A 22,533-nucleotide genomic window follows, 5' to 3' on the forward strand; every position below is an offset into this window, starting at 1 on the left:
CTTGTCTGTAAACAAAACAAGAGCTCAACAGGACTTAGTCAAACAACCTTTCCCCACCATTTTGGGAGAGGTTTCAAACAGCGAGGAGTAAGCACACCTACTTTAAAARGGCTCGTGGTCCAATCAATTATAAAGGGTTACTATAACAACCTATTTGGCATTGCGATAAAGGAACATGGAGGCTGATTGCTGTGGGAGTCTAAGCCAGGCCCCTCCAGCCATACTTTATGTGCTCGTCACATTGGCCGTGTCAAAGTACATAAACAGTTTCTCCTCAGCGGGAGTGCAGTAGAGGGGAGGAAAGAGGGAGAAACGCCCAGAGTGTCAAGTCGCATACACCACTTAACTGTACGCCCCAACTGTCTACCCCAGGCCCAAACCCCAGGCCCAAAGCTGTTGATACTCCCGCAGAGTGAGTGTGTGTATGTGTGCGTGTGTGTTCGTAATGACTGCGTTGGGTCCCTACTGCTGAGGTTAGGCTAAGTTCTGCTGATACCAGAGATTCCAGTACATTGCCAGCGAGTTAATTATTCGGGCGCGGATATTTAATAAGCTATCCCCCATTTTTATTTCACCCCCGCGGGGAGCCGTCATCATGTCAGGGCTGATGCGGAGAGTGGGCACTGAAGGGTGAGGGGGGAAAGAGGGTTGTGTGTGGGTGAGAACGTAGTGTAGACACAGGCGTGTGTGTGTGTTTGCTCTGCAGACACAGGCGTGTGTGTGTTTGCTCTGCAGACACAGGCATGTGTGTGTTTGCTCTGCAGACACAGGCGTGTGGGTGTGTGTTTGCTCTGCAGACACCCCCTGCAGTGAGAACGTAGTGTAGACACAGGCGTGTGTGTGTTTGCTCTGCAGACACAGGCGTGTGTGTGTGTTTGCTCTGCAGGCACCCCCTGCAGTGAGAACGTAGTGTAGACACAGGCGGGTGTGTGTGTTTGCTCTGCAGACACAGGCGGGTGTGTGTGTTTGCTCTGCAGACACAGGCGGGTGTGTGTGTTTGCTCTGCAGACACCCCCTGCAGTGAGAACATAGTGTAGACACGGGCGTGTGTGTGTGTTTGCTCTGCAGGCACCCCCTGCAGTGAGAATGTAGTGTAGACACAGGTGTGTGTTGATGACACGGATAGAAATAAGAGTCTGAGAATAGAACCTGAGTTCTTCACCAAGTCAACCTGAAGAGCTCATTCAGATACTCATACACTCATACACTCAGATACTCATACTCAGATACTCATACATCACTTGTAAGTGTCTAGATGAGCACATACTTGTTGATCTGAGCCAGGAACATGCCTTTGAGAGCGTAGAACTCAGCTGTCATCTCCTTGGTGAAGTACTTCAGGTTGGTCGACTCTATCACCTCCAGACCCTGCAGAGGGAGATGAAAACAACTGTGTTCACCAAATATACTCAGTCACTATTTAGAAAGCGAATGTCAATAAGCGTTCTTTCATCATTTAAGATCATGTATTTCAAAAGGCATTGAAGTGAAGTCTTCAATGGGGTTTTTAAACGGGGAAGAAAAAACTTCAGACAGGGGAACATTTATCAGATAAAAAAGGTCTCATCACTAAAAAAAATACTTAATGTAATAATATATTCCACTTAGCAGATGCTTTTATCCAAAGCGACTTAGTCATGCACACATGTACAAACAGGTGGTCCCGGGGATTGAACCCTCTACGCTGGCGTTGCAAGCGTCATGCTCTATCAACTGAGCTACAAATGACCACTTCCTCACCTGCATACACTCGTTCTTGCCCATGACCCCAGCCAGCTGCAYGTAACATTTGACCTGCTGGCGGATCTTCTGGAAGCAGTCTATGATGGGCACCGTGGGGATGGTGTGGATACGACTCAGGATGTCCAGAGACACGTTCACAAGACCCTGAGGGGAAACACACAGGTTAACATCGTTACATTAAAAATAGTAGTAACATTATAATACAGTGCCTTCAGTAAGTATTGACACCCCTGACTTCATCCAGTGTTACTAAGTGGGATTAAAATTCTATTTAATTGTAATTTTTGGTCTTCGATCTACACAAAATACTCCAAAGTGGAAGGAAATGTTGAATATTGATTATCTTGATTAGATACYTATTCAACCCCAATACATGTTAGAATCACCTTTGGCAGCGATTACAGCTGTGAGTCTTTCTGGGTAAATCTAAGAGCTTTGCACACCTGGATTATACAATATTTGCACATTATTCTCTCTTTTAAAACTCTTCAAGCTCTCAAGTTGGTTATTGATCATTGCTAGACAGCCATTTTCAAGTCTTGTCATAGATTGTCAAGTTGATTTAAGTCAACTGTAACTAGGCCACTCAGGAACAGTCAATGTCATCTTGGTATATGTTATTGTCCTGCTGAAAGGTGAATTTGTCTCCCAGTGTTAGTTGGAAAGCAGACAACCATGTTTTKCTCTGGGATTTTGGCTGTATTCCATTTCTTTTTATCCTAAAAACTCCTTTCAAACAAGCTTAAAATTATGAATAGTGGTACTCAGTGAAGCGTTGCTTTGGATTTGCCTCAAACAATGCTTTGTATTCAGCATAAAAAGTATGTAGTATTACTTACATGCCTTGTTGCAAAAAGGATGCATGTTTTGAAATATMTTTTATTCTGTACAGGCTTCCTTTTCACTCTGTCATTTAGYTTAGTATTGTGGAGTAACTACAATGTTGATCCATCCTCAGTTTTCACATCACAGCCATTGTAATAGTTTTAAAATCACCATTGGACTCATGTAGTTTTCTTCCTGTCCGGCAACGGAGCTCGGAAAGACGCCTTTATCTTTGTAGTGACTGGGTGTGATACACCATCTAAAGCCTGATTATTAACTTCACCATGCTCCAAGGGAAATTCAAATGTATTTTTTTTTTATACATACATACATACATATATATATATATATATATATATATATACAATCGGTGCCCCTCTTGAAAGGCATTGGAAAATCTCCCTGGTCTTTGTTGTGAAATCTGTGCTTAAAATTCATGACTCGATTGAGGGACCTTACAGATAATTGGTCTGTAAGGTCCCTCAGAAATAATGTTAACCACTATTATTGAACACAGAATTAGGGCTGGGCAATATGGCCTAAAAATCATAGCTACATTTTTTCAAAACTTATGGGCAATTCACAATATGCTATGTGTACAAAACATTAGGAACACCTGCTCTTTCCATGACAGACTGACAAGATGAATCCAGGTGAAAGCTATGATCTCTTATTGATGTCACTTGTTAAATCCACTTCAGCGTAGATGAAGGGGAAGAGARAGGTTGAAGAAGGATTTTTAAGCCTTGAGACAGGTATTGTGTATGTATGTGTGCCATTCAGAGGATGAGTGAGCAAGACAAAATATGRAAGTGCCTTTGAACYGGGTATGGTAGTGTCAAGAACTGCAACGCTGCTGGGTTTTTCATGCAAATGTTTCCGGTGTGTGTCAAGAAGGGTCCACCACCCAAAGGACATCCAGCCAACTTGACAACTGTGGGAAGCATTGGAGTCAACATTGGACAGCATCCCTGTGGAACGCTTTCGACACCTTGTAGAGTCTATATCCWGACAAATTGAGGCTGTTCTGAGGGCAAAAGGGGGTGCAACTCAATATTTGGAATGTGTTAATGTTTTCTACATTCAGTGTTACCCTCAATTTWATTTTTGTTGAAATCTCTGAACAAGCTTTGTAGTACAATTAAAATTCACTACACCACATTTCAAAAAGACAGGAATAATCTAATGAATTCAGGGCTTCTAAAATGATACCAAGGCTAAATATAAGCCTTCCACAACCATAAGACCCACTAATAATTTAATCTAAATAGTTTTACCTGCTTTATTTTGCAAAAATCACTTCAGTCTTTCAAGTCTATGAAAATTTCCCTTTTGTTAGAAATGTAACCAGAACCATGCACATCCACCAATAATGACCAACAATTAACAGGTCTCATTAACAATCTCTCAAGCCCACATGCTAGTGAGTAAGCCAGTTAAAATGTATATTTCAAGTCTAGCCAACTTGGATCTATTTGCTTGCTAACAAGGTAGAAGAGTTGACCTGTTATGACTCGTCTCCAACTGGTTGAACAACTGGAAATCAAGTGGCCTACCTGGAGAAAAATAAACCTACCTCTCAGAATGAGAACGATATGCCAATTCCATAGAAAAAGTAAATTTATGCACATTTCACAATTATAAAAACACAAACTAGACAGCACATAAGTCTGTGGCTAAAATYCTGCTAGGGGTACGTGGTACTGCAATGCCGTGCGCGACTGAAACTGAGCATTCATTTTCCACAACGATTTTGACCCCTGAACTTATTTAGGCTTGCCATAACAAAGGGCTTGAATACTTTTTGACTCAAGACGTTTCAGCTTTTCATTTAATTAATTTGTAATACAAAATCTAAAACCAAAATTCTACTTTGACATACTCTGTCGCTCAGTGACAAAATCTCTAAATTCAGGCTGTAACAAAATGTGGGAAAAGTGGTGTAAATACTTTGAAGGCACAGTATGTGCCATTTAGTAGACGCTTTTATCCAAAGCTCATGCATACATTTTTTTGTATGGGTGGCCTGTGGGAATCGAACCCACGATCCTTGGTATTGCAAGCACCATGCTCTACCAACTGAGCCACACAGGAGTTGAAAACAATTCAATTCATAAATTGGAAAATCTTCAAAAGAATGGGAAATTTCATTTAATGCTCTAATCTAATTTCATTTCCATAATTGACAACTGAAAATAAATCCAACCCCGGTGAACATGTAATCTTGGCAGATAGTGATTTATCACACAGTGAGCATTGTACCTGTTTGCGTCCTATCTTGCCATATTGGATGATGGCAGAGGCGGAGGCGTGGACCCCCAGCATGGCATTGCTGGTGTTGGGGTCGTGCTGCGTGTTGGTCTCATACGCCGTCACGATGGCTGGGATAGGAAGGAAGAGAACAAGTTGTCACTACAGTCCAGTCAGTGTAGAGAGTAGAGGGAGCTTCATATTATTGAGCTTGACTATGTAACGAAGTTAATTTGGATGAAAGCATTAGTTATATTTCTAAGGGTGAATATCAAAGACAAAGTTGTCTCATGTTCTCGAGTTTTGTAGTTACACCAGTCATCATAGCTGTAGTAGTTTCATAGCAGCACTAAAGCTGCCACAGACAACATCTTTTTCAGGATGCTGAGTCTGAATGGTTGCCTGGCACCACAGCGTGTGTCATGTTGTAGAGGACAGACAACAATGAGACCATATTTTTAATTCACTCAACTCTCCCTTTATTTACCATCTCTTTTCATGTCTTCTACCTCCAATTTGTTCCATCTTTCCCCTCTTCGTTTTTTGTACTGTTCTTTTCATATCCACTCCTCCTTCCTCCCCCTCTTTGCCACAGAGTTTCATCTCTTCTCATCTCCAGCTCTTTCCCTCCAACTTAGTCTGTGCTGTCATGCAGTCCCTTTGCAGTCTTTCTGCATTGCTTTTTCCCCCTCTACCTCTCTTTCCCACTCACTGTCTGTCTCTGCCTCTTCTCCCTCTCTCCCCCTCTCCTGTGTGTGTGTGTGTCGTGCAGAGTAAACAAGTCATTTAGAGAGCTGACATTTGGGAAGGTAGAGAGAGCCTGAGGGGTTCAGCTCACTATGGCCTTTTAGAGACGTCCCCATTGTGAGTAGCGATAGGCGTGTGAGTCCTACCCTGGTAGTGGTGCTGCCGCCACATGAAGATGCTGCTCCAGTGGGAGAGGTCGTCAGAGACGATGGGCAGCCTGTTCCTCCAGGTCTTCACCACAGTCTTCATGTCGTGGAGGCTGGTGTTACGGCCCAGGTTAGCTGGCTGCAGTCCAGCGTTGATCTGGGCCGCCTCCTGGAGCTCGATGATCTGCTGGGCAGCCTGGTTGGGGAGGAGAGGGGTGGGAAAGTTTAAGGGTTTTGAGAGAATGGAGGAATGGAGAGAGAGAGAAGGGGAGGAGATGAAGAAAGAATGAGTGTGGAGAACAGTGGTGACAGGAAATGATTGGGAAAGAGACAGTGCGAGACAGAGAGAGCGCCAGACAGAGAGACAGGGTAAACAGAGAAAGAAGGGTACAGAAGACGGAGGGATGGAGATAAAAAATAAAAAAATAAAAGGGATGAGACTTGGCGGGGTTTCTGTTCTTTCTCTATGACAATAGAAAAGGCAGGGTGTCCAGGCCAATTCCAAAGCCATTAGCCCACTGTATTACAGGCTTATGATGACTATTGGAAAAACCTTCTCTGAAATGAGGTCCGAGAAGCAAACACCTGATAGTTGATAAGACACTTTGATCCATCTATTTACCTTCAGGGACAGAACATCATATTAAGGCTAGGGCTGGTGGCAGGGACAGAACATCATATTAAGGCTAGGGCTGGTGGCAGGGACAGAACATCATATTAAGGCTAGGGCTGGTGGCAGGGACAGAACATCAGATTAAGGCTAGGGCTGGTGGCAGGGACAGAACATCATATTAAAGCTAGGGCTGGTGGCAGGGACAGAACATCATATTAAAGCTAGGGCTGGTGGCAGGGACAGAAGATCATATTAAGGCTAGGGCTGGTGGCAGGGACAGAACATCATATTAAAGCTAGGGCTGGTGGCAGGGCAGAACATCATATTACTTTAATGGCTAATCACTTCTTTCAGACAAAGACTAAAAGATATGGAGTCTCCATTCTGAAGGGTCTAATTTATTTGTTTTACCAGGTAAGTTGACTGAGAACACATTCTRATTTACAGCAACGACCTGGGGAATAGTTACAGGGGAAAGGGGGATGAATGAGACAATTGGAAGCTGGGGATGATTAGGTGACTGATGGTATGAAGGCCAGACTGGGGATGTAGCCAGGACACCGGGGTTAACACCCCTACAATAACTGCCATGGGATCTTTAGTGAGTACAGAGTCTAAACCCGGGATATGAAATGCTGTTGAGCTGCTAGAATCTACACACGAATGACGATCAATCATTCTCATCAACCCATCAATCAAGATTAATACTAAAGCCAACGATCAATATAGCTGGTGTAAATTCATTGGAAAGTCCTGTATTTTGATGGCTTGATTCCGAATGCAGTTTGATTCTAGTTATTTACCTGCAGAAAGCCTTTGTTTTAGAGGCTCCCAGGGCTTTAAGTGTACGGTACTGAAATAAAGATTTACGACTGCTGAGTTCACTAAGCAGGAAAGAAACGTTGTTTTCCTGCTTTTATAATGAATGGGACCACAGACAAATGAATGTAGCGGCACTCAATTCAAATAGCTGCCTTCAAAAGAGAAATGTCCTGAATCGGTCGGTGGACCGACCAAATCAAATCACCAGAAACAAAATAAATTGGGCAGTACAATATTCTCACAATTATCTGTTAATATCAGCTGATGGCACATTTATAACCTTCATTTTGGAGTGGCCATTCATCATGCAAATGTAATTTTGGAGCAGGTATTTATTCAAACACTATCTGATGGGGGGGAAGCAATTACAGACAGTCTAAAGTTACTGCCTCGGTCTCGCCACTTTACTTTCTGTCTCCATTTTTCTTCTCCTCTCACTCCCTCTCCTCTTTCTTCCATTTTATTTCACTCTCCTCTTTCTTTTCCTCCTTCTCAGTCTGTCTCACTCCATTATCTCCCTCCCTCTGGTTTTTATTGCACTTTCAGGGAAGTGTTTTTCCTCTCTTCATTCCCAGAAAACAGATTATCAGTGTTTTCCCCAGTAAATTGGCTGGGATCACTGATCGACTCTTCATTTGGCAATACAGTGATCAAAAGAGATGTGTTCCAGACTTTTATTTCATCTTGATTAAGAATTGAGACATATTCAGGTGGTGCTTGTGTGTCTGCCTCCCTCATCTCTTACCTGAAGTAGTGGTGTGTGTACGTGGGACACGATGTGAGGCAGTCTCCTCCACTCCCGTATGGCCAGACTGGAGGCCATCTCCACCAGCCGTTCTATGAAGTTGAGCTGCTGCTCCTCTGGATGGCAGATAGCCAGGTAACCACGGTGCATGTTCACCTTCCACGCCATCTCCTTAGGACAACTCAGCTCCACCTTACAGACAGATTAGAGACAGGTTACACACACTAGTTACCTACCTATGAAAACAAAAGGTTATACGCACACACACACACGTTCAGTGCATATGAGAAAGTAACACGTGAGCCTTTGTCAGTATGTGTGACTGTGGTGTCACAGCTCTGACAATTTGGACTGCAATTCTTTGTGTGCATCTCAAGTGAATTACTTCATGCCACTGTCACAAAGCAGCACTCTAACAGGACACAATACACCACCTGTTCTATTCATTCTCCTCATCATTTTTAAAAGGCCTGAGTGGTTAATGAATAATCAGCCTGACAGAGGTGAGCAGAGACTATATTGATCAGACCACTGAGTGCATTCACCACAACACTAACAAAAGCCCAATGGGAGCCTGCCTTCTGCGCAGTCAAACCTGGGAAACATTATTAGGTGTGTGTGTGTGTGTGTGTCCCTCGGTCTGTGTGTGTTGATGGGGGAGAGAATTACAGCGATCGGTCAACGTGCACTTATCACAGACGAGGGGATAGGTGATGAATCTCCCGTAGACAGTGGTGGCCTTATCAGAGGCTGTTTAATTGAAAGCTGGGCCATTCAGATAGACAGACGGAGCCTCAGCACAACAGCAGCAGCCTGCTCTACTCTGTCTTCTACCACCACCACGTAACAAAACACACAACAGATTTTGGGCCAATTAATCACACAGACACGTAAATATTAGATCTATGCAAAACCATGGAGGAATGAGAGAGAGAGGGGCAACCAGTGGAGCACAAACATTGTAATTACAAACCATATTTATTTCCTTTAAAACTTCTAAAACTTGCATTGTTACAACACTCTACATAGCCAATAATAACATTTGAAATGTCTATTCTTTTAAAAATTGTGTAATGTTTACTACATTTTCCTTTGTTTATTGTCTATTCCATTTGCTTTGGCAATGTAAACATATGTTTCCCATGCCAAGAGACCGAGATAGAGACTGAACGTAAGAGGCTGCTAGTTAAAGGTTTTGCTGGACAGTTTAATGAGATGTCACCTCAGGACAGTGGCTCGTTTAAAAATCTCCTTGAGCAGAAAGCAAGGCAGGAGTATTTGTTATGTGTCAGCTACTATCACGTTCCCTCCTCTACTCTGCTTTAGAAAACACGAGGCTGATAAATGAACCTTCCTAACGACTGCCAAACTACATTTCCACAGCTTTACGAGAGTTCTGGAGCTGGGAACCAGACCTCAGCCGAGTGTGTGTGTGTGTGTCTGACTGTCTATGTGTGCTTGTGTGGTCTGTGTATAGCTGTGTCAGCGTGTGTGTGTGTGTAGGGCATCCCCTACCTGTACCAGCGCTTCCTTCATGGCGCCCCAGTTGGAGACTCTCCAGGCACACTCCAGTACCAGGTAGGGGTTGCTGTTGCCTTTCGACTGGCCGTACTCTGTCAGAGGCTCCCACTGGTTCAACTCTTTAGAACAGCTGCAGAAACAGGGAGGAGAGTTGATATCAAGAGGAATACCAGTTCTCATCGACAGAGCTGTAGTGGAACAGGTTGAGAGCGTCAAGTTCCTTGGCGTCCACATCACCAACGATCTATCATGGTCCAAACACACTAAGACAGTCGTGAAGAGGGCTTGACAAAACCTATTCCCCCTCAGGAGACTGAAAAGATTTGGCATAGGTCCTCAGATCCTCAAAAGGTTCTACATCTGCACCATCGAGAAGATCCTGACTGGTTGCATCACTGCCTGGTATGGCAGCTGCTCGGCCTCCGACCGCAAGGCACTACAGAGGGTAGTGCGTACGGCCCAGTACATCACTGGGGCCAAGCTTCCTGCCATCCAGGACCTCTATACCAGGCGGTGTCAGAGGAAGGCCCTAAAAATTGTCAACGACTTCAGCCACCCTAGTCATAGACTGTTCTCTCTGCTACCGCACGGTAAGCGGTATCGGAGCGCCAATTCGAGGTCCAAAAGGCTTCTTAACAGCTTCTACCCCCAAGCCATAAGACTCCTGAACAGCTAATCAGACTACCCAGACCCCTCTTTTACGCTGCTGCTACTCTCTGTTTATAATCTATGCATTGTCACTAACTACCAACTCTACCTACATGTACATATTACCTCAACTAACCAGTTCCCCCACAACGGTACCCCCTGTATATAGCCTCACGTGTTATTTTACTGTTGCTGTTTAGTTATTTGTTATTTTTCATAACTTCTTAAAGCATTGTTGGTTAAGGGCTTGTAAGTAAGTATTTCACTGTAAGGTCTACACCTGTTGTATTTGGCACATGTGACAAATAACATTTGATTTGAATAATATACACTGAGTGTACAAAACATTAGGAACACCTTCCTAATATTGAGTTGCACCCCCTTTTTGCCCTCAGAACAACCTCAATTCATCGGGTCATGCTCTACAAGGTGTTGAAAGCGTTCCACAGGGATGCTGGCCCATGTTGACTCCAATGCTTCCCACATGTGTATCAGTTGGCTGGATGTCCTTTGGGTGGTGGACCATTCTTGATACACACGGGAAACTGTTGAGCGTGAAAAACCCAGCAGCGTTGCAGTTTTTGACACATTCAAACCGGTACTCCTGGCACCTATTACCATACCCCATTCAAAGGCTCTTACATATTTTGTCTTGCCAGTTCACCCTCTGAATGGCACACATACACAATTCATGGCTCAAGGCTTAAAATTCCTCCCATTCATCTACACTGATTGAAGTGGATTTAATAAGTGCCATCAATAAGGGATCATAGCTTTCACCTGGATAGTCTGTCATGGAAAGAGGTGTTCATAATGTCATGGAAGAAACATGTAGTTACTTTATACACCATTAATTACATGGCAAATACAAATATTACATAGCAACTACATAGTTATGACAATAATTATGCAGTTACTACACCTACCATGGATTAACAACTACACCAGTAAATGCATAAGTTATTTACCGTATCCAGTGGTCCTCCCAGAGTTGGTACTCCGGTAAGATGGCAGGAGAGGCGTTGCTCCTCTCGTGTTCCTTCCTGGCTTTTTCCATGGCCTTCTCATAGCTTTCCTGGGCCTGTTGAAGGTAAAATAGTAAATAGTCAGTACTACCCAGCTGTGACCAACTCAGTGGCCTTGTGGATTGAGTGTCCGCCCTGAGATTGGAAGTTCGATCCCCGGCCGAGTCATACCAAATACTGTAAAAATGGGACCTGGTGCATCTCTGCCTTGGACTCGGCATTAAGGAGATAGATTGGGGGCAAGGCCTTGCGATAGACTAGCGCCCTGTCCAGGGGGTGTTGTAAATCAAGCTGCCTCATGCTACAGAAACAGGAGATAGGCCTTTTCTCCCATGAGCTGTTCCATCTCGCACAAGCCAAGGCTCGTGCAAGGCTACCTACCCAGCTGTAGGCTTTGTAGTCGAAATTGTACAATGTTTTCAACATTATAAAATTTGCCAGTGCATCAATCAACAAGACCTCACCTGTTCGAAGAAGCCATGCTGCTCGTAGGCAATAGCCGTGGAGGTCTCTGGGAACTTGCAGCGTTTCTGCCACAGCCCCGCCCACATGTCCTCCTCCTGCAGTAGAGAGTACAGCTCTGCCAGGGAGTCCAGGATCTCCTATAGGACCACACAGAGTTGGGATCAGGGGTGTACATCGTCCCTTTCAAAGACTATTCCATACACATCTAGATACATGGGACCCAATAAAGGAACTATATATTTTTTAGTTTGAAACGATTCGGATTGATAAGAGGAACAAATCGATGCGATTCGATACAATTAGATTCAATGCACTAACAGTTATTGCATGAAGACATTCATTTTCCAGTCTAAAAGGAAATCTACTGCTCATGGAGCTGGGCCCCTCTGAGCAGGATCAGTCAGAGCTGTGTCAAGTCAAATGGATTTATCATATGCACAGGATACTCGCTGTACATAGTACAATGAAATGCTTACTCGCAGGTTCACCTCTCGATATGCAACAACAATAATAGAAAAAAAAGAGGTAACAAAAATAGAAGCTTGATGGAATAAAAATAGAATTGAAAGTTGAGCATTAGTATAAAGACGAGCAAGTGTCTGTTATGACTGTGTTGGGTATGGGAATGGTTGACAGTTTCTACTATCATGATATAAAATGACAGAGGTACGTCTAACCCTAATCTTCAAGTTAAACCGACATGGTTTTCATAACATAAAGCTACAAAAATGTAAATACATGTTCTTGAAGAGAATGTGCACATTTCAAGTCAATTTTGTTCCTCCCCCACTAAAATGGTGGGTAAATATCATCAATCTAATGTTATTTCCAGTATAATGTCACTGCAGGTTTAAATCAATCTAAAGAAACAATGTTACTGTAGGTATAATTTCCAGTCAATCACGTGCATCGTTATGCCACAAAGATCACCGCAGGTAAAGTTCAGATTGGAACGTTGACATGGTTAAAGGGGGATACTGTTGAAATGAAATTTTAAACCGCCTAAATTGTAGCAATTTGATTAAAACAACACATTCTACCCATAAAATTTACTTGATTTGAGTTTTTTTTTTTTTTTTTTTAAGTAGTCCTGATCGTGTCAGTTTCCCTATAAGCTTCAACGATATACCGAAAGCTGTGCTTTCTAGTATGTACAACTAGAGTTTACTGGACAGTGGGCACCGGTGGGTTGTCTTCCAACTAATAAAGCCTATGATTGACTATTGCACAAGTCATCTTACAAGCATTTCAATGGTGAAAGGTTAGTGAACCAGTTCACGCTACATTTGAATCGGTTTGGAGTTTTGTGGACCGAAGCACTTGCATCTTAAACATTTGAACTGGATTCCAATTCGTATCAATGAATCGTTACATCTCTAGTTAGGATGCAGTGCCTGTCAAGCAGCCATACCCATTTAATGAATGGACAGTAAGTACAAAGGCAATGTCTGAAGAAAAGTTACCAAGCTAACCATGTACTCATCTAATAGAACTGAAAGTGAACAAGATGACGTCTGTAAACCCGTACCTGTTGTGGTGGAGTGATGCTCTCCTGTTCGTAGAACTCGTTGGTGCTCTGTTTGGGCTTGCTGTGAAGGCTGAGGCCCTTCTCAAAGGCCTGCTGTTCCAGCATCAGAGTGGAGCGCAGCCACAGATTGTGAGTCTTCCCCAGGTACTTCAACACACAGGGCCTGATGGGGATAGGGGGCACACACTGGGACATTGCCTCCACGAAGCAGTTGAGGGCACTGGGCTGGCAATCCCTCTGAGCCTGGTGGCTCCCACTGCACAGGAAAGGACTCATCTCACCTGACAGGGCCTGGGAGGGAGGTGACGTGGGAGGATGGTTGGGGAGAGGAAAGGAGGGGAAGAAGAGTCAAGGGTAAGAGGACAGACAGAATGTGTTTCTATAGCCAAAAGCATGCAATATTATGCACAACTGAAAACAAGCTAGAACTAATTGGACGTCACCATACTAGCTACCACAGAATAATCATCTAAGAGACAGCCTCAGCAAAAATAATCACTATTTAAATGCTTTGAAAAGATTTTTCCTCCAGTCAGTACCCTAAAACCACATGAAGATATTTAGAACCAGATAATCATCAGCCTAAATATGCATCCTATTTAAGTCTTTATCCATGTCCGTCTGTGAGTGACAAACATCATTAAGACGTCTAGTTCTATTTCCAACGCGTCTCAGAAAGTTAATAGCTCAAATCACTTCAAATCAGGAGCCCTTAAATGAGCCTCTTAATACTGGAGGCATCTGGTTCATTAAACTCAGTATGTTTTTCTTCTTACATATTCTGCATAAATGAATGGTTCCTCATTAAGAGGAAATTGCATGTTTTAAGGAAGAAATGGCAGAGCCAAGGTCAGGCTGACTGTCTGCTAACCAACGTCACGGAGCTGAGGTGTGTCAGAGTGTCTGTGTGTCTCAGAGTGTGGTGCTGACCAGCCAGGTCAGACCAGAGCCTGTGACCCGTGTCGGCCCTGTCCAGGTAAATAATGATGACAGACAATGAGTCACGCCATAGCCTTTGACCTCTATCACGGCATGACAACCAGGGTTTTGACCTGTAAACTTGCACAGAAGGTATAAATAGCTCATATCAACATTGCAGATAGAAACACCATGAATAGACATTGGAAAATAATTACTATTACAATAGTTCATCTATTTCTATGGAGCGGACATGAATTCTTCCACCTAAACGTTGCAGAATGTTGCCCCCTTTTGAACATGCCCCAATCCAGTTGTGAGCACATTGAATTTACTGTCCATTGTAGCCTAGCCATCTAGTGCCAACCTTATGACCTGGAAGTACAAGACATGTTAATGCACATTGACCTGGCAGTACTTACGTGTTGCTGTCGGTCAGAGAGGATCTTCCACAGTCGAGGGAACAGCTGTACCCAGGTCTTCTCAGCCAAGGGGGTGGAGATGTGACACAGCTGGACCAGGGCGTTCAGCAGCGCCCCCGTCTGACACAGACAAAATGACAACACAGGTCAGCATCAGACAAAATGACAATAAGGGGTTAACATCTCGCTCTTACAAAACAGCCCTACAAGAATCATTCAGCAAAAAACCCACATTAACAGTTGTGCAGGAAATACCACAGGATTTTGTGGCTACTTTCCTGTGGAACAACCTACAAGATAAAGGTTCAGGGGTCAACTTATCACCTTCCAAATCTTGTTCCTTAAGGTTCATCCATATAATCGATCAAATGTAGAATATGTGCTCAAAGCCAAAGTCTTTTTTGCTAAAAGCGTTGAACTTGACAGTGAGGGCGGGGAGAATGGTTTTAACTAACAGGGCAAGGGTTGGTGTCATAACTCACCTTGACCTCTCTAAGGGAATCGAGGAACTTGTCGTGGCGGTTGGTGAGCATGTGCAGCTGGTTGCCTGTGTCTTTCTCTGCCTGCTCCTTGTTCTTGGGGATGGCTGTCTGGTCCCCTGGGGCTAGCTCTATGTCGATCTCCACATCCTGGAGGAAAGAGAGGGGGGAGGGAGAGGAAAGGACAGGGGGAGAGAGTAGAAGAAGATTGAAGAAAGGAAGAACAGAAGAGATGGGGCATGCATTTAGTCATTTGTTGTAATATATGCAAAAGCACTTAGTCTTTCCCCTTGGAGAGATGATCATAATGAGATGGGGGAGGAAAGGTAAACAGAAAATATTGACTGTTATATAAATACTGCTATGAATACTGCATCAAATCTGTGAAGGAAACAGTTTGCTGCAGCAGGAAATACAGGTCAACAAAGAGGGAGAACTAGAGATGTTATTCCTCCCCAATAACAAACACACGATGGGATAATGGGTCTTTGTGTGTGTGTCAACACGTCTCTTAGTGAGTGTGTCCGTGTGACCCTCGGACTCCTGTTGCGCGGCATCCTCACCTCCTCCTTGGTCTCGCTGTTCTCCCTCTCTCTGGGCTCTTGCTTGATGTGGGTTGCCATGGCGAAGGCGGCACGGTCGTGGCTGTCAGCCAGATTGATGACGTTGGTGATGGATGGGAGCATGGAGCCCTGGCAGCTGGTCCCGATGATGCTGTTACGCTCACACACCGCCAGTAGCAGCTAACAGAGAGAAAGTGACACAGAAAAAAAGATCACAGAAATTCAGGTTAACAGTTTCTAGGGGGTCTGAAGCATTATGGAGACACTTCACAAAAAAGGCAGTCTGTAGAGACATTATGGACAAGCTACATCACATACCAGTGTATACAATAATTATTTGTGCTAAAACAGGCAGGACATAGTTAGATTTCAAAGCTCAAATCAGAAAACTCTTCAAAGGACTTAGTCCTAACTGGAGTATTCAGAAACATGGAGAGCTTGGGACTATAAGGTTCTACCTGTAAAAAGATAAATGGAGATCATTGGCTTTAAAGTTGCGAACCGTCATTGGTTTCAATTTTTATCTTGTGTTCTTTTGAACTTAACATGAATTGGGGGTATTTAGAGTACACTGAAAACATAGAGAACAAGGCTGTCAACTACATTGATTAAAATGCAGGTAACCATATAGTCATAAGCGCTCAAATGTCTCAACTGACATCAAAACAGTCATGACTCGACCCCTCGTCCCAGTACATCTCCTTACCTCTATGCATTGTTTGATCCAGAAGTGGCTGCTCATGGCCTCCCAGTTCTGAGAGCAGCAGATGTAGAGTAGCCTCTCGTAGACACGTCTCTTCATGGAGAGGTCAAACACCTCAAAGAACTTAGCCCTGATCAGAGGCTGGGCGCAACGCAGCCCCGACAGAAAGGCCGGCTCCAACTTCGACGTGATGTCACTTCCTGAGAGACTCTCGTCCCTGATTGGACAAAGAGGGTTGAAATGCATCTATGTAACCATTCTTTATATCTAATTGAAAATGGTTTACGACTGCAATTTATTTATCTTATACAGTTATTAATGCTAATGCATTTCAGAGCAAGCTCCTTAATAACAATTAAGATACAAAAGGAGCTAAAAGTATCATGGCAATGAGTGAAGAATCAATGAAGGTCATTGAAGTGAAACAGTGTAGGATGCAGACAGTTACTTTAACTTAATGTTTAAAAACGGATCACCTTTTCTTTAATGATAATCCTAGCGGAATAGTAAAACGGTTAACATCCCACATTAAATGCTGTGTAATAAGCTACACAATCATTTCTAGATCATTCCACAGCCCTGGTGAATGGGCCTCTAGAGTATTTAAAAGAGAGGAAGAGTAATGTCTCAGCAGTGAGTGTATTATACTGAAGCTACTAAACCATCTACTTATTCAGAGACGTTGTCGTGGAGCAGATGCTATGTGGACGGTGATGAGTCAATCATAGTTTTACAGCTTGTTCAAAGTTACGTGACTTACAGAGCAGATCGTCTGTGGACAGGCAGAATGGGAAAAGGGATGGGGCAGTCTTGAGGACTGGAGGAGAGGAACGGGGGAGTGGTATTTGTGGTTAGAGGGCCAGCCAGGATGAATAGCAGTGGGCTGAGGAGTCAGTCGCCTTTCGCTTGGCTGCCTCACCCCTCTGCCACCCTCCCATCTCTCCCTCACACCATGTGTCCTGTCACTGGAAGACCCTCAAATCCAACCCCCATCATTCTGTCTACCCTATCCCCAACCTCTGTCTTTGTCTCTTGATAGATGGAGTGGTGTGGTGGCATACTCCCGCGCTCTCTCCAACCCACTCCCATCCCTCCTGCTCAATGGATGAATGGTTTGTGGCGGTGACCTGGCATACTCCTCTCTGTACCCGACTCCCTCCCGCCTTTCAACGCCCATCCCCCCCAATCGATGGGTGAAATAGCGTAGCGGCGCCGAGTATGTTTGCCGTGCATACTCATCCAGGTGATTAATGGGGGTAATTACCTGTAAACGTAATTAACGAGGTCCAGAAATTGGGCGTTTAACTCAAGGTCATCAGGGAAACGCTTCTCTATATAGGTCATCATCTTCACCAGCAGAATGGACTTCTCACGAAGATTGGGCATCTGTGGATGGAGAGAGGGATGGAGGGAGCGAGAGAGAGAGCAGATTGATTCAGTTCATTTATCTTTAGTGCATCTGAAGGGGGGAGTGTGTAGTACCTTTGGTCCTCGCTCCCCCCTCATTGTCTCTGCTGGACTCAGAGCAAAGACACCTGGGTAGATTTGTGTTTCCTGGTTCCCAGATTGCTTTGCTGGCTAGTTGTTCTTACACAGTTCATTAGCAGTGCATGTCCTGGGTTTTCACAGTGTGTGCTAAACGGGCAACGTGATGAAAAATGGTCCTCTCACCTGGTTTGCTGCCATGGGGGAGTTGTTCTTAACCCACTCCTCCACGATCTTGACGATGGCGCGGAGGATTTTGGCATCAGGCGACTTCTCGATGAGCGACGTGAGGATGACTTGGATGAAGTTCTTCCTCATCTCAATGGACATGACGGACAGACGACTCTTCACCAGGTCCAGAGACAGCATCACTAGTTCGCTAGTCACTGTGGGGAGAGGTTAGAGGTCATGACGGACAGACGCGTCTTCACCAGGTCCTGAGACAGCATCACTAGTTCGCTAGTCACTGTAGGGAGAGGTTAGAGGTCATGACATAGAATGTCAATTCACTTAACTGCATTCACTACAAAGTGAGTGTAAAAGAGTGTGTTTGTGTTCTTTGACAGTGAACATACAGGTCATTAGAGATCCATTTAAAAGCCTGATAACATCTCACTATCATTACCGGTCTTAGGAAGAGCAGGGATAGAGGTGCTTGGCTTGTGCTCATTGGCTTTGACCAACAGTAAATGCAGTCTCACTGCAGCAGCACCCAGTGGCCACACGAACACTGCAAGACTGAACTTACAGAAAACACTAAACAGGAGGACCATCTAACCTTTGGAGAAACGGTGCAAGGTAAAAAGGCTGTTTGTCTCAGCCAGAGGCATCTCACTGCATCTACAACCCAGGAGGGGAATCAGAGCCGTGGTAGATTCCCAGTGAGACCTCTATCAGCCCAGTCGATCTGCCAGACCTTCTAGCCATTCACACTGATACATGGGCTTCTGTATGGGCCAAACAGACCCGAGATAGGGGCACTTCTGAGCTCTGGGTCCTGAGGTGTTTCTGGAGGTGTCCGGAACACAGACACATTGTGATTTGACTGCTACACCCTCTCATCTGTGTCACACATAAGGAATTCCAACTGTTTCCAGGGGGTGCTAAGGTCAGCCAGCTGAAATGTCACCCCTGTTTGATGAAGGCTAACTAAGGAAGACTGTATTATAGAACTGGGAGAGCAATAATGGCTGATGACTGGAGGAAATGGAGCAGAGAGCCAGGCAGTGTAAGAAGTAACCTGATGCCATCCCACCTGGGCTGCTGGCGCTGGGTAACATGTCTACTGGAAGACCTGGGACTAGTGGGCCTGAGTATGTGGTAAAAGGTGTATGTGTGTGTGTTAAGACTCCAGAGTGCAACCATTTAGTCGCATTTTAAGTACCTTTGACTTGGCTGTGCGAGTTAATGTTGAGTTAATGTCATTCAAAACTCCCTATTTTTCAAAACCATGATTTGGTCAAACAGAGTTATCCTGATTCCTACAATGAACGTGTCTGATCTTCCCCTGTACCTGTTTCGCTGGCGGCTGCTGTGATGAGCGAGCCACTCTCACTCCCTCTCCCTCCTGTGCGCTCTAGAGGGAGAGAAAAATGTGTTCTGATTGCGCAACATTTCAAACTGTAAAATTGTTTTGAAAGCACAATGTTTGTTGGATAGAGGATCCCAGCTTGCTCTAGGTATAACATGTATTTCTCAATATTGAGTGATTGGCACCGTTTTAAAACTAAAGTTTCTTTATGGCTCTAAGATACAGAGCGCACGCTCGAGTGCATACTGCAGTGTTTTGTGAGTCAGTGCATACTGGTAGGCCTACATAAGTCACTGGGTAGGCTACGTTTTGTTGTTGGGACAAATCATTTACTGTTACATTAAATCAATTACACGGCTAACTAGTATCCATATTATATTTATTTAGTAATCTAGCAAATGTTTTTTTAATTTCCACTTCCTTAAGAGGTGAATAAGTCCCAAATGAATTAGCCGACAGCAGGCATCATCAACTAGATTCAGCCGCAGGACAACTTTTTCTGGAGAGGATGGTCTGAGGACCGGAATATATACTTTGTAGACTGAAAGTTGACAGCAAGAAGTCAAAACATATTTGGCTAAAACATAATTTCTAACCTGCTTACATTTGTATAGATCACATATAAAGTACCTTCAGAAAGTATTCACACCCCTTGACTTTTTCCACATGTTGTAGTGTTAGTGTTACAGACAGGGGTTGGAACCGGTTCAGCAAAGATAACCAAAAACAGAAGTTATTTTAAAAGCATGGGAACCAGTTAACATTATTTTGTGTTCATGACTTTTTTTTTTCTAAGTACAAAAACACAAGACAAGTTCATATTTAAATCTAGCTCCTAAATGTAGTCAGCATTATGTGTAATGTAACATAGTCATGGTCAAGCTCTGGTCAAACTCTAAGCAAACTCTTTGAAGTTTAAAAACATTAAAAGTTCCTCCATAAAAGCAACTCCTCTGTTGGTATAACTCTGTGGGCCTAACACAGATAATGCATGTCATAGCAAGATGCCCAGCGCTTCATGCCCAGCGTTCTCCTCACCCGCAAAATTTCAGTCGTATGTCCAACCCTACACAAGACTTGTCCGCCCAACTCATGTACATAGCAGCTTGCTAAGGAGTGGGCAAGCTCTATCCAGTGGTGAAGTAATATCAGAGGTTTAAAAAGGAACAAAACATTATTATTTTTTACCGGTTCCGAAGTTTGTTTTGCTGGTCGGAACGGGGGAAAAAAATGCTTGCCTTCAGAACGAAAATTGGAAAATAATTTTGGTTCCAACTCCTAGTTAGAGTGAATTTAAAATTGATTAAATTGTCACTGGGCTACACACACAATACCCGTAATGTCAAAGTGGAATTATGGTTATTTTTTTATGAATTAAAAATGAAAAGCTGAAAGGTCCTCAGTCAATAAGTATTCAATCCCTTTGTCATTGGAAGCCTAAATAAGTTCAGGAGTAAAAATGTGCTTAACAAGTCACATAATAAGTTGCATGGACTCACTATGTGCAATAGTGTTTAACATGATTTTTTCATTACTTCCTCATCTCTGTACCTGACACAATCAATTATCTGTAAGGTCCCTCAGTTGAGCAGTGACTTTCAAACACAGATTCAACCACAAAGACCAGGGAGGTTTACCAATGTCTCGCAAAGAAGGGCACCTATTGGTAAAAGGGTAAAAATAAAAAAGCAGATATTGAATATCCCTTTGAGCATGGTGATGTTATTTATTACACTGTGGATGGTGTATTCATATACCCGGTCACTACAAAGACACAGGTGTCCTTAACTCAGTTGCCGGAGAGGAAAGAAACCACTCAGGGATTTCACCACGAGGCCAATGATGACTAAAACAGTTACAGAGTTTAATGGCTGTGAAAGGAGAAAACGGAGGATAGATCAACAACATTTTAGTTACTCCACAATACTAACCTAATTGACAGAGTGAAGGTGGAAGCCTGTACAGAACAAATATTTTGCATCCAGTTTGCAATAAGGCCCTCAAGTAAAACTACAAAAAAAAAAAAATGGCAAAGAAATTAAGTTTATGTCCTGAATACAAAGCGTTATGTTTGGGACAAATCCAACAACACGTCACTGAGTACCACTCTTCCTATTTTCAAGCATGGTGTTGCCTGCATCATGTTATGTGTATGCTTGTCATCAACAAGGACTAGGGAGTTTATGATAAAAGTTTATGATAAATAGAGCTAAGCACAGGCAAAATCCTAGAGGAAAACCTGGTTCAGTCTGCTTTCCACCAGACAAATTCACCTTTCAGCAGAACAATAACCACAAACACATGGCCAAATATACACTGAAGTTGCTTACCAAGACGACATTGAATGTTCCAGAGTAGCCTAGTTACAGTTTTGACTTAAATCAACTTGAAAATCTATGGCAAGACTTGAAAATGGCTGTCTAGCAATTCAGGTGTGCAAAGCTCTAAGAGACTTACCCAGAAAGACTCAACAGTAATGGCTGCCAAAGATGATTCTAACATTTATTGACTCAGGGGGTTGAATACTTATCTAATCAATGATAGTGTTTTTAAGCCATATTTTTCTTTACGAATGTTATAATTTTTCTTCCACTTTTACATTACGGAGTACTTTGTGGAAATTGCTGACAATTTTTTACAATTAAATCAATAAAAATAAAAAAATCCTTCATTTTAACAAAATGTGTAAAAAGTCAAGGGGTGTGAATACTTTCTGAACGCACTGTATCTCTATTATGTGTGGGAATCCTGTAAAACAGACTTCCAAAATTAAAACCATTTGGAGCTGATTTGCTGGTGTTGAGTATTTTATGTCCAAATATAAATAAAAAAWTTTTTTATTTTTTTTATAATTTAAATTATCTGCAGGCCACCAGTTGGCCTACTGCATGTGATATTAGTGGACTAAAAAGATGTATGCAAATGAATCTATTGAACAAACATTTTTAAAAAATCACTTCTATTTTGACAGTAAAATAAACTCAGTGTACAAAACATTAGGAACACCTTCCTAATATTGAGTTGCACACCCCCTTTTTGCCCTGAGAACAGCCTGAATTCATCGGGGCATGGACTCTACAAGGCGTTGAAAGCGTTCCACAGGGATCCCGGCCCATGTTGACTCCAATGCTTCCCACAGTTGTGTCAAGTTGGCTGGATGTCCTTTGGGTGGTGGACCATTAGTGATACACACAGGAAACTGCTGAGCATGATAAGTCGATCTGCAACGCTGCTTGGTTTTCAAACCGGTGCGCATGGCACCTACTACCATACTCCATTCAAAGGCGCTTAAATCTTTGGTCTTGCCCACTCATCCTCTGAATGGCACACATACACAATCCATGTCTCAAGCCT

The 22,533-nt window shown here is 43.3% G+C and overlaps 1 protein-coding gene across 7 annotated transcripts in view; it reads right to left on the reverse strand.

Moving 5' to 3' along the window:
- Nucleotides 1–22,533, reverse strand: part of trrap (transformation/transcription domain-associated protein) — a 77,387-nt gene that overhangs the window by 21,381 nt on the left and 33,473 nt on the right. For 4 of the 7 annotated variants that reach the window (XM_023993390.2, XM_023993392.2, XM_023993388.2 and 1 more), the window contains 16 exons: nucleotides 19,162–19,224; nucleotides 17,835–18,034; nucleotides 17,428–17,549; nucleotides 16,167–16,380; nucleotides 15,461–15,640; nucleotides 14,901–15,047; nucleotides 14,419–14,538; nucleotides 13,079–13,369; nucleotides 11,550–11,687; nucleotides 11,029–11,141; nucleotides 9,407–9,542; nucleotides 7,892–8,083; nucleotides 5,712–5,907; nucleotides 4,831–4,949; nucleotides 1,741–1,887; nucleotides 1,268–1,368 (listed from right to left, as the gene is read on the reverse strand). In XM_023993390.2, coding sequence (XP_023849158.1) covers nucleotides 1,268–1,368; nucleotides 1,741–1,887; nucleotides 4,831–4,949; nucleotides 5,712–5,907; nucleotides 7,892–8,083; nucleotides 9,407–9,542; nucleotides 11,029–11,141; nucleotides 11,550–11,687; nucleotides 13,079–13,369; nucleotides 14,419–14,538; nucleotides 14,901–15,047; nucleotides 15,461–15,640; nucleotides 16,167–16,380; nucleotides 17,428–17,549; nucleotides 17,835–18,034; nucleotides 19,162–19,224 — 2,479 coding nt within the window. The remainder of the gene's footprint in view (nucleotides 1–1,267; nucleotides 1,369–1,740; nucleotides 1,888–4,830; nucleotides 4,950–5,711; nucleotides 5,908–7,891; nucleotides 8,084–9,406; nucleotides 9,543–11,028; nucleotides 11,142–11,549; nucleotides 11,688–13,078; nucleotides 13,370–14,418; nucleotides 14,539–14,900; nucleotides 15,048–15,460; nucleotides 15,641–16,166; nucleotides 16,381–17,427; nucleotides 17,550–17,834; nucleotides 18,035–19,161; nucleotides 19,225–22,533) is intronic. The other 3 variants (XM_070444942.1, XM_023993394.2, XM_023993393.2) reach the window with 1 other exon arrangement.

Source organism: Salvelinus sp. IW2-2015, linkage group LG8 (genome assembly GCF_002910315.2).
Source record: "Salvelinus sp. IW2-2015 linkage group LG8, ASM291031v2, whole genome shotgun sequence".
NCBI lineage: Eukaryota > Metazoa > Chordata > Actinopteri > Salmoniformes > Salmonidae > Salvelinus > Salvelinus sp. IW2-2015.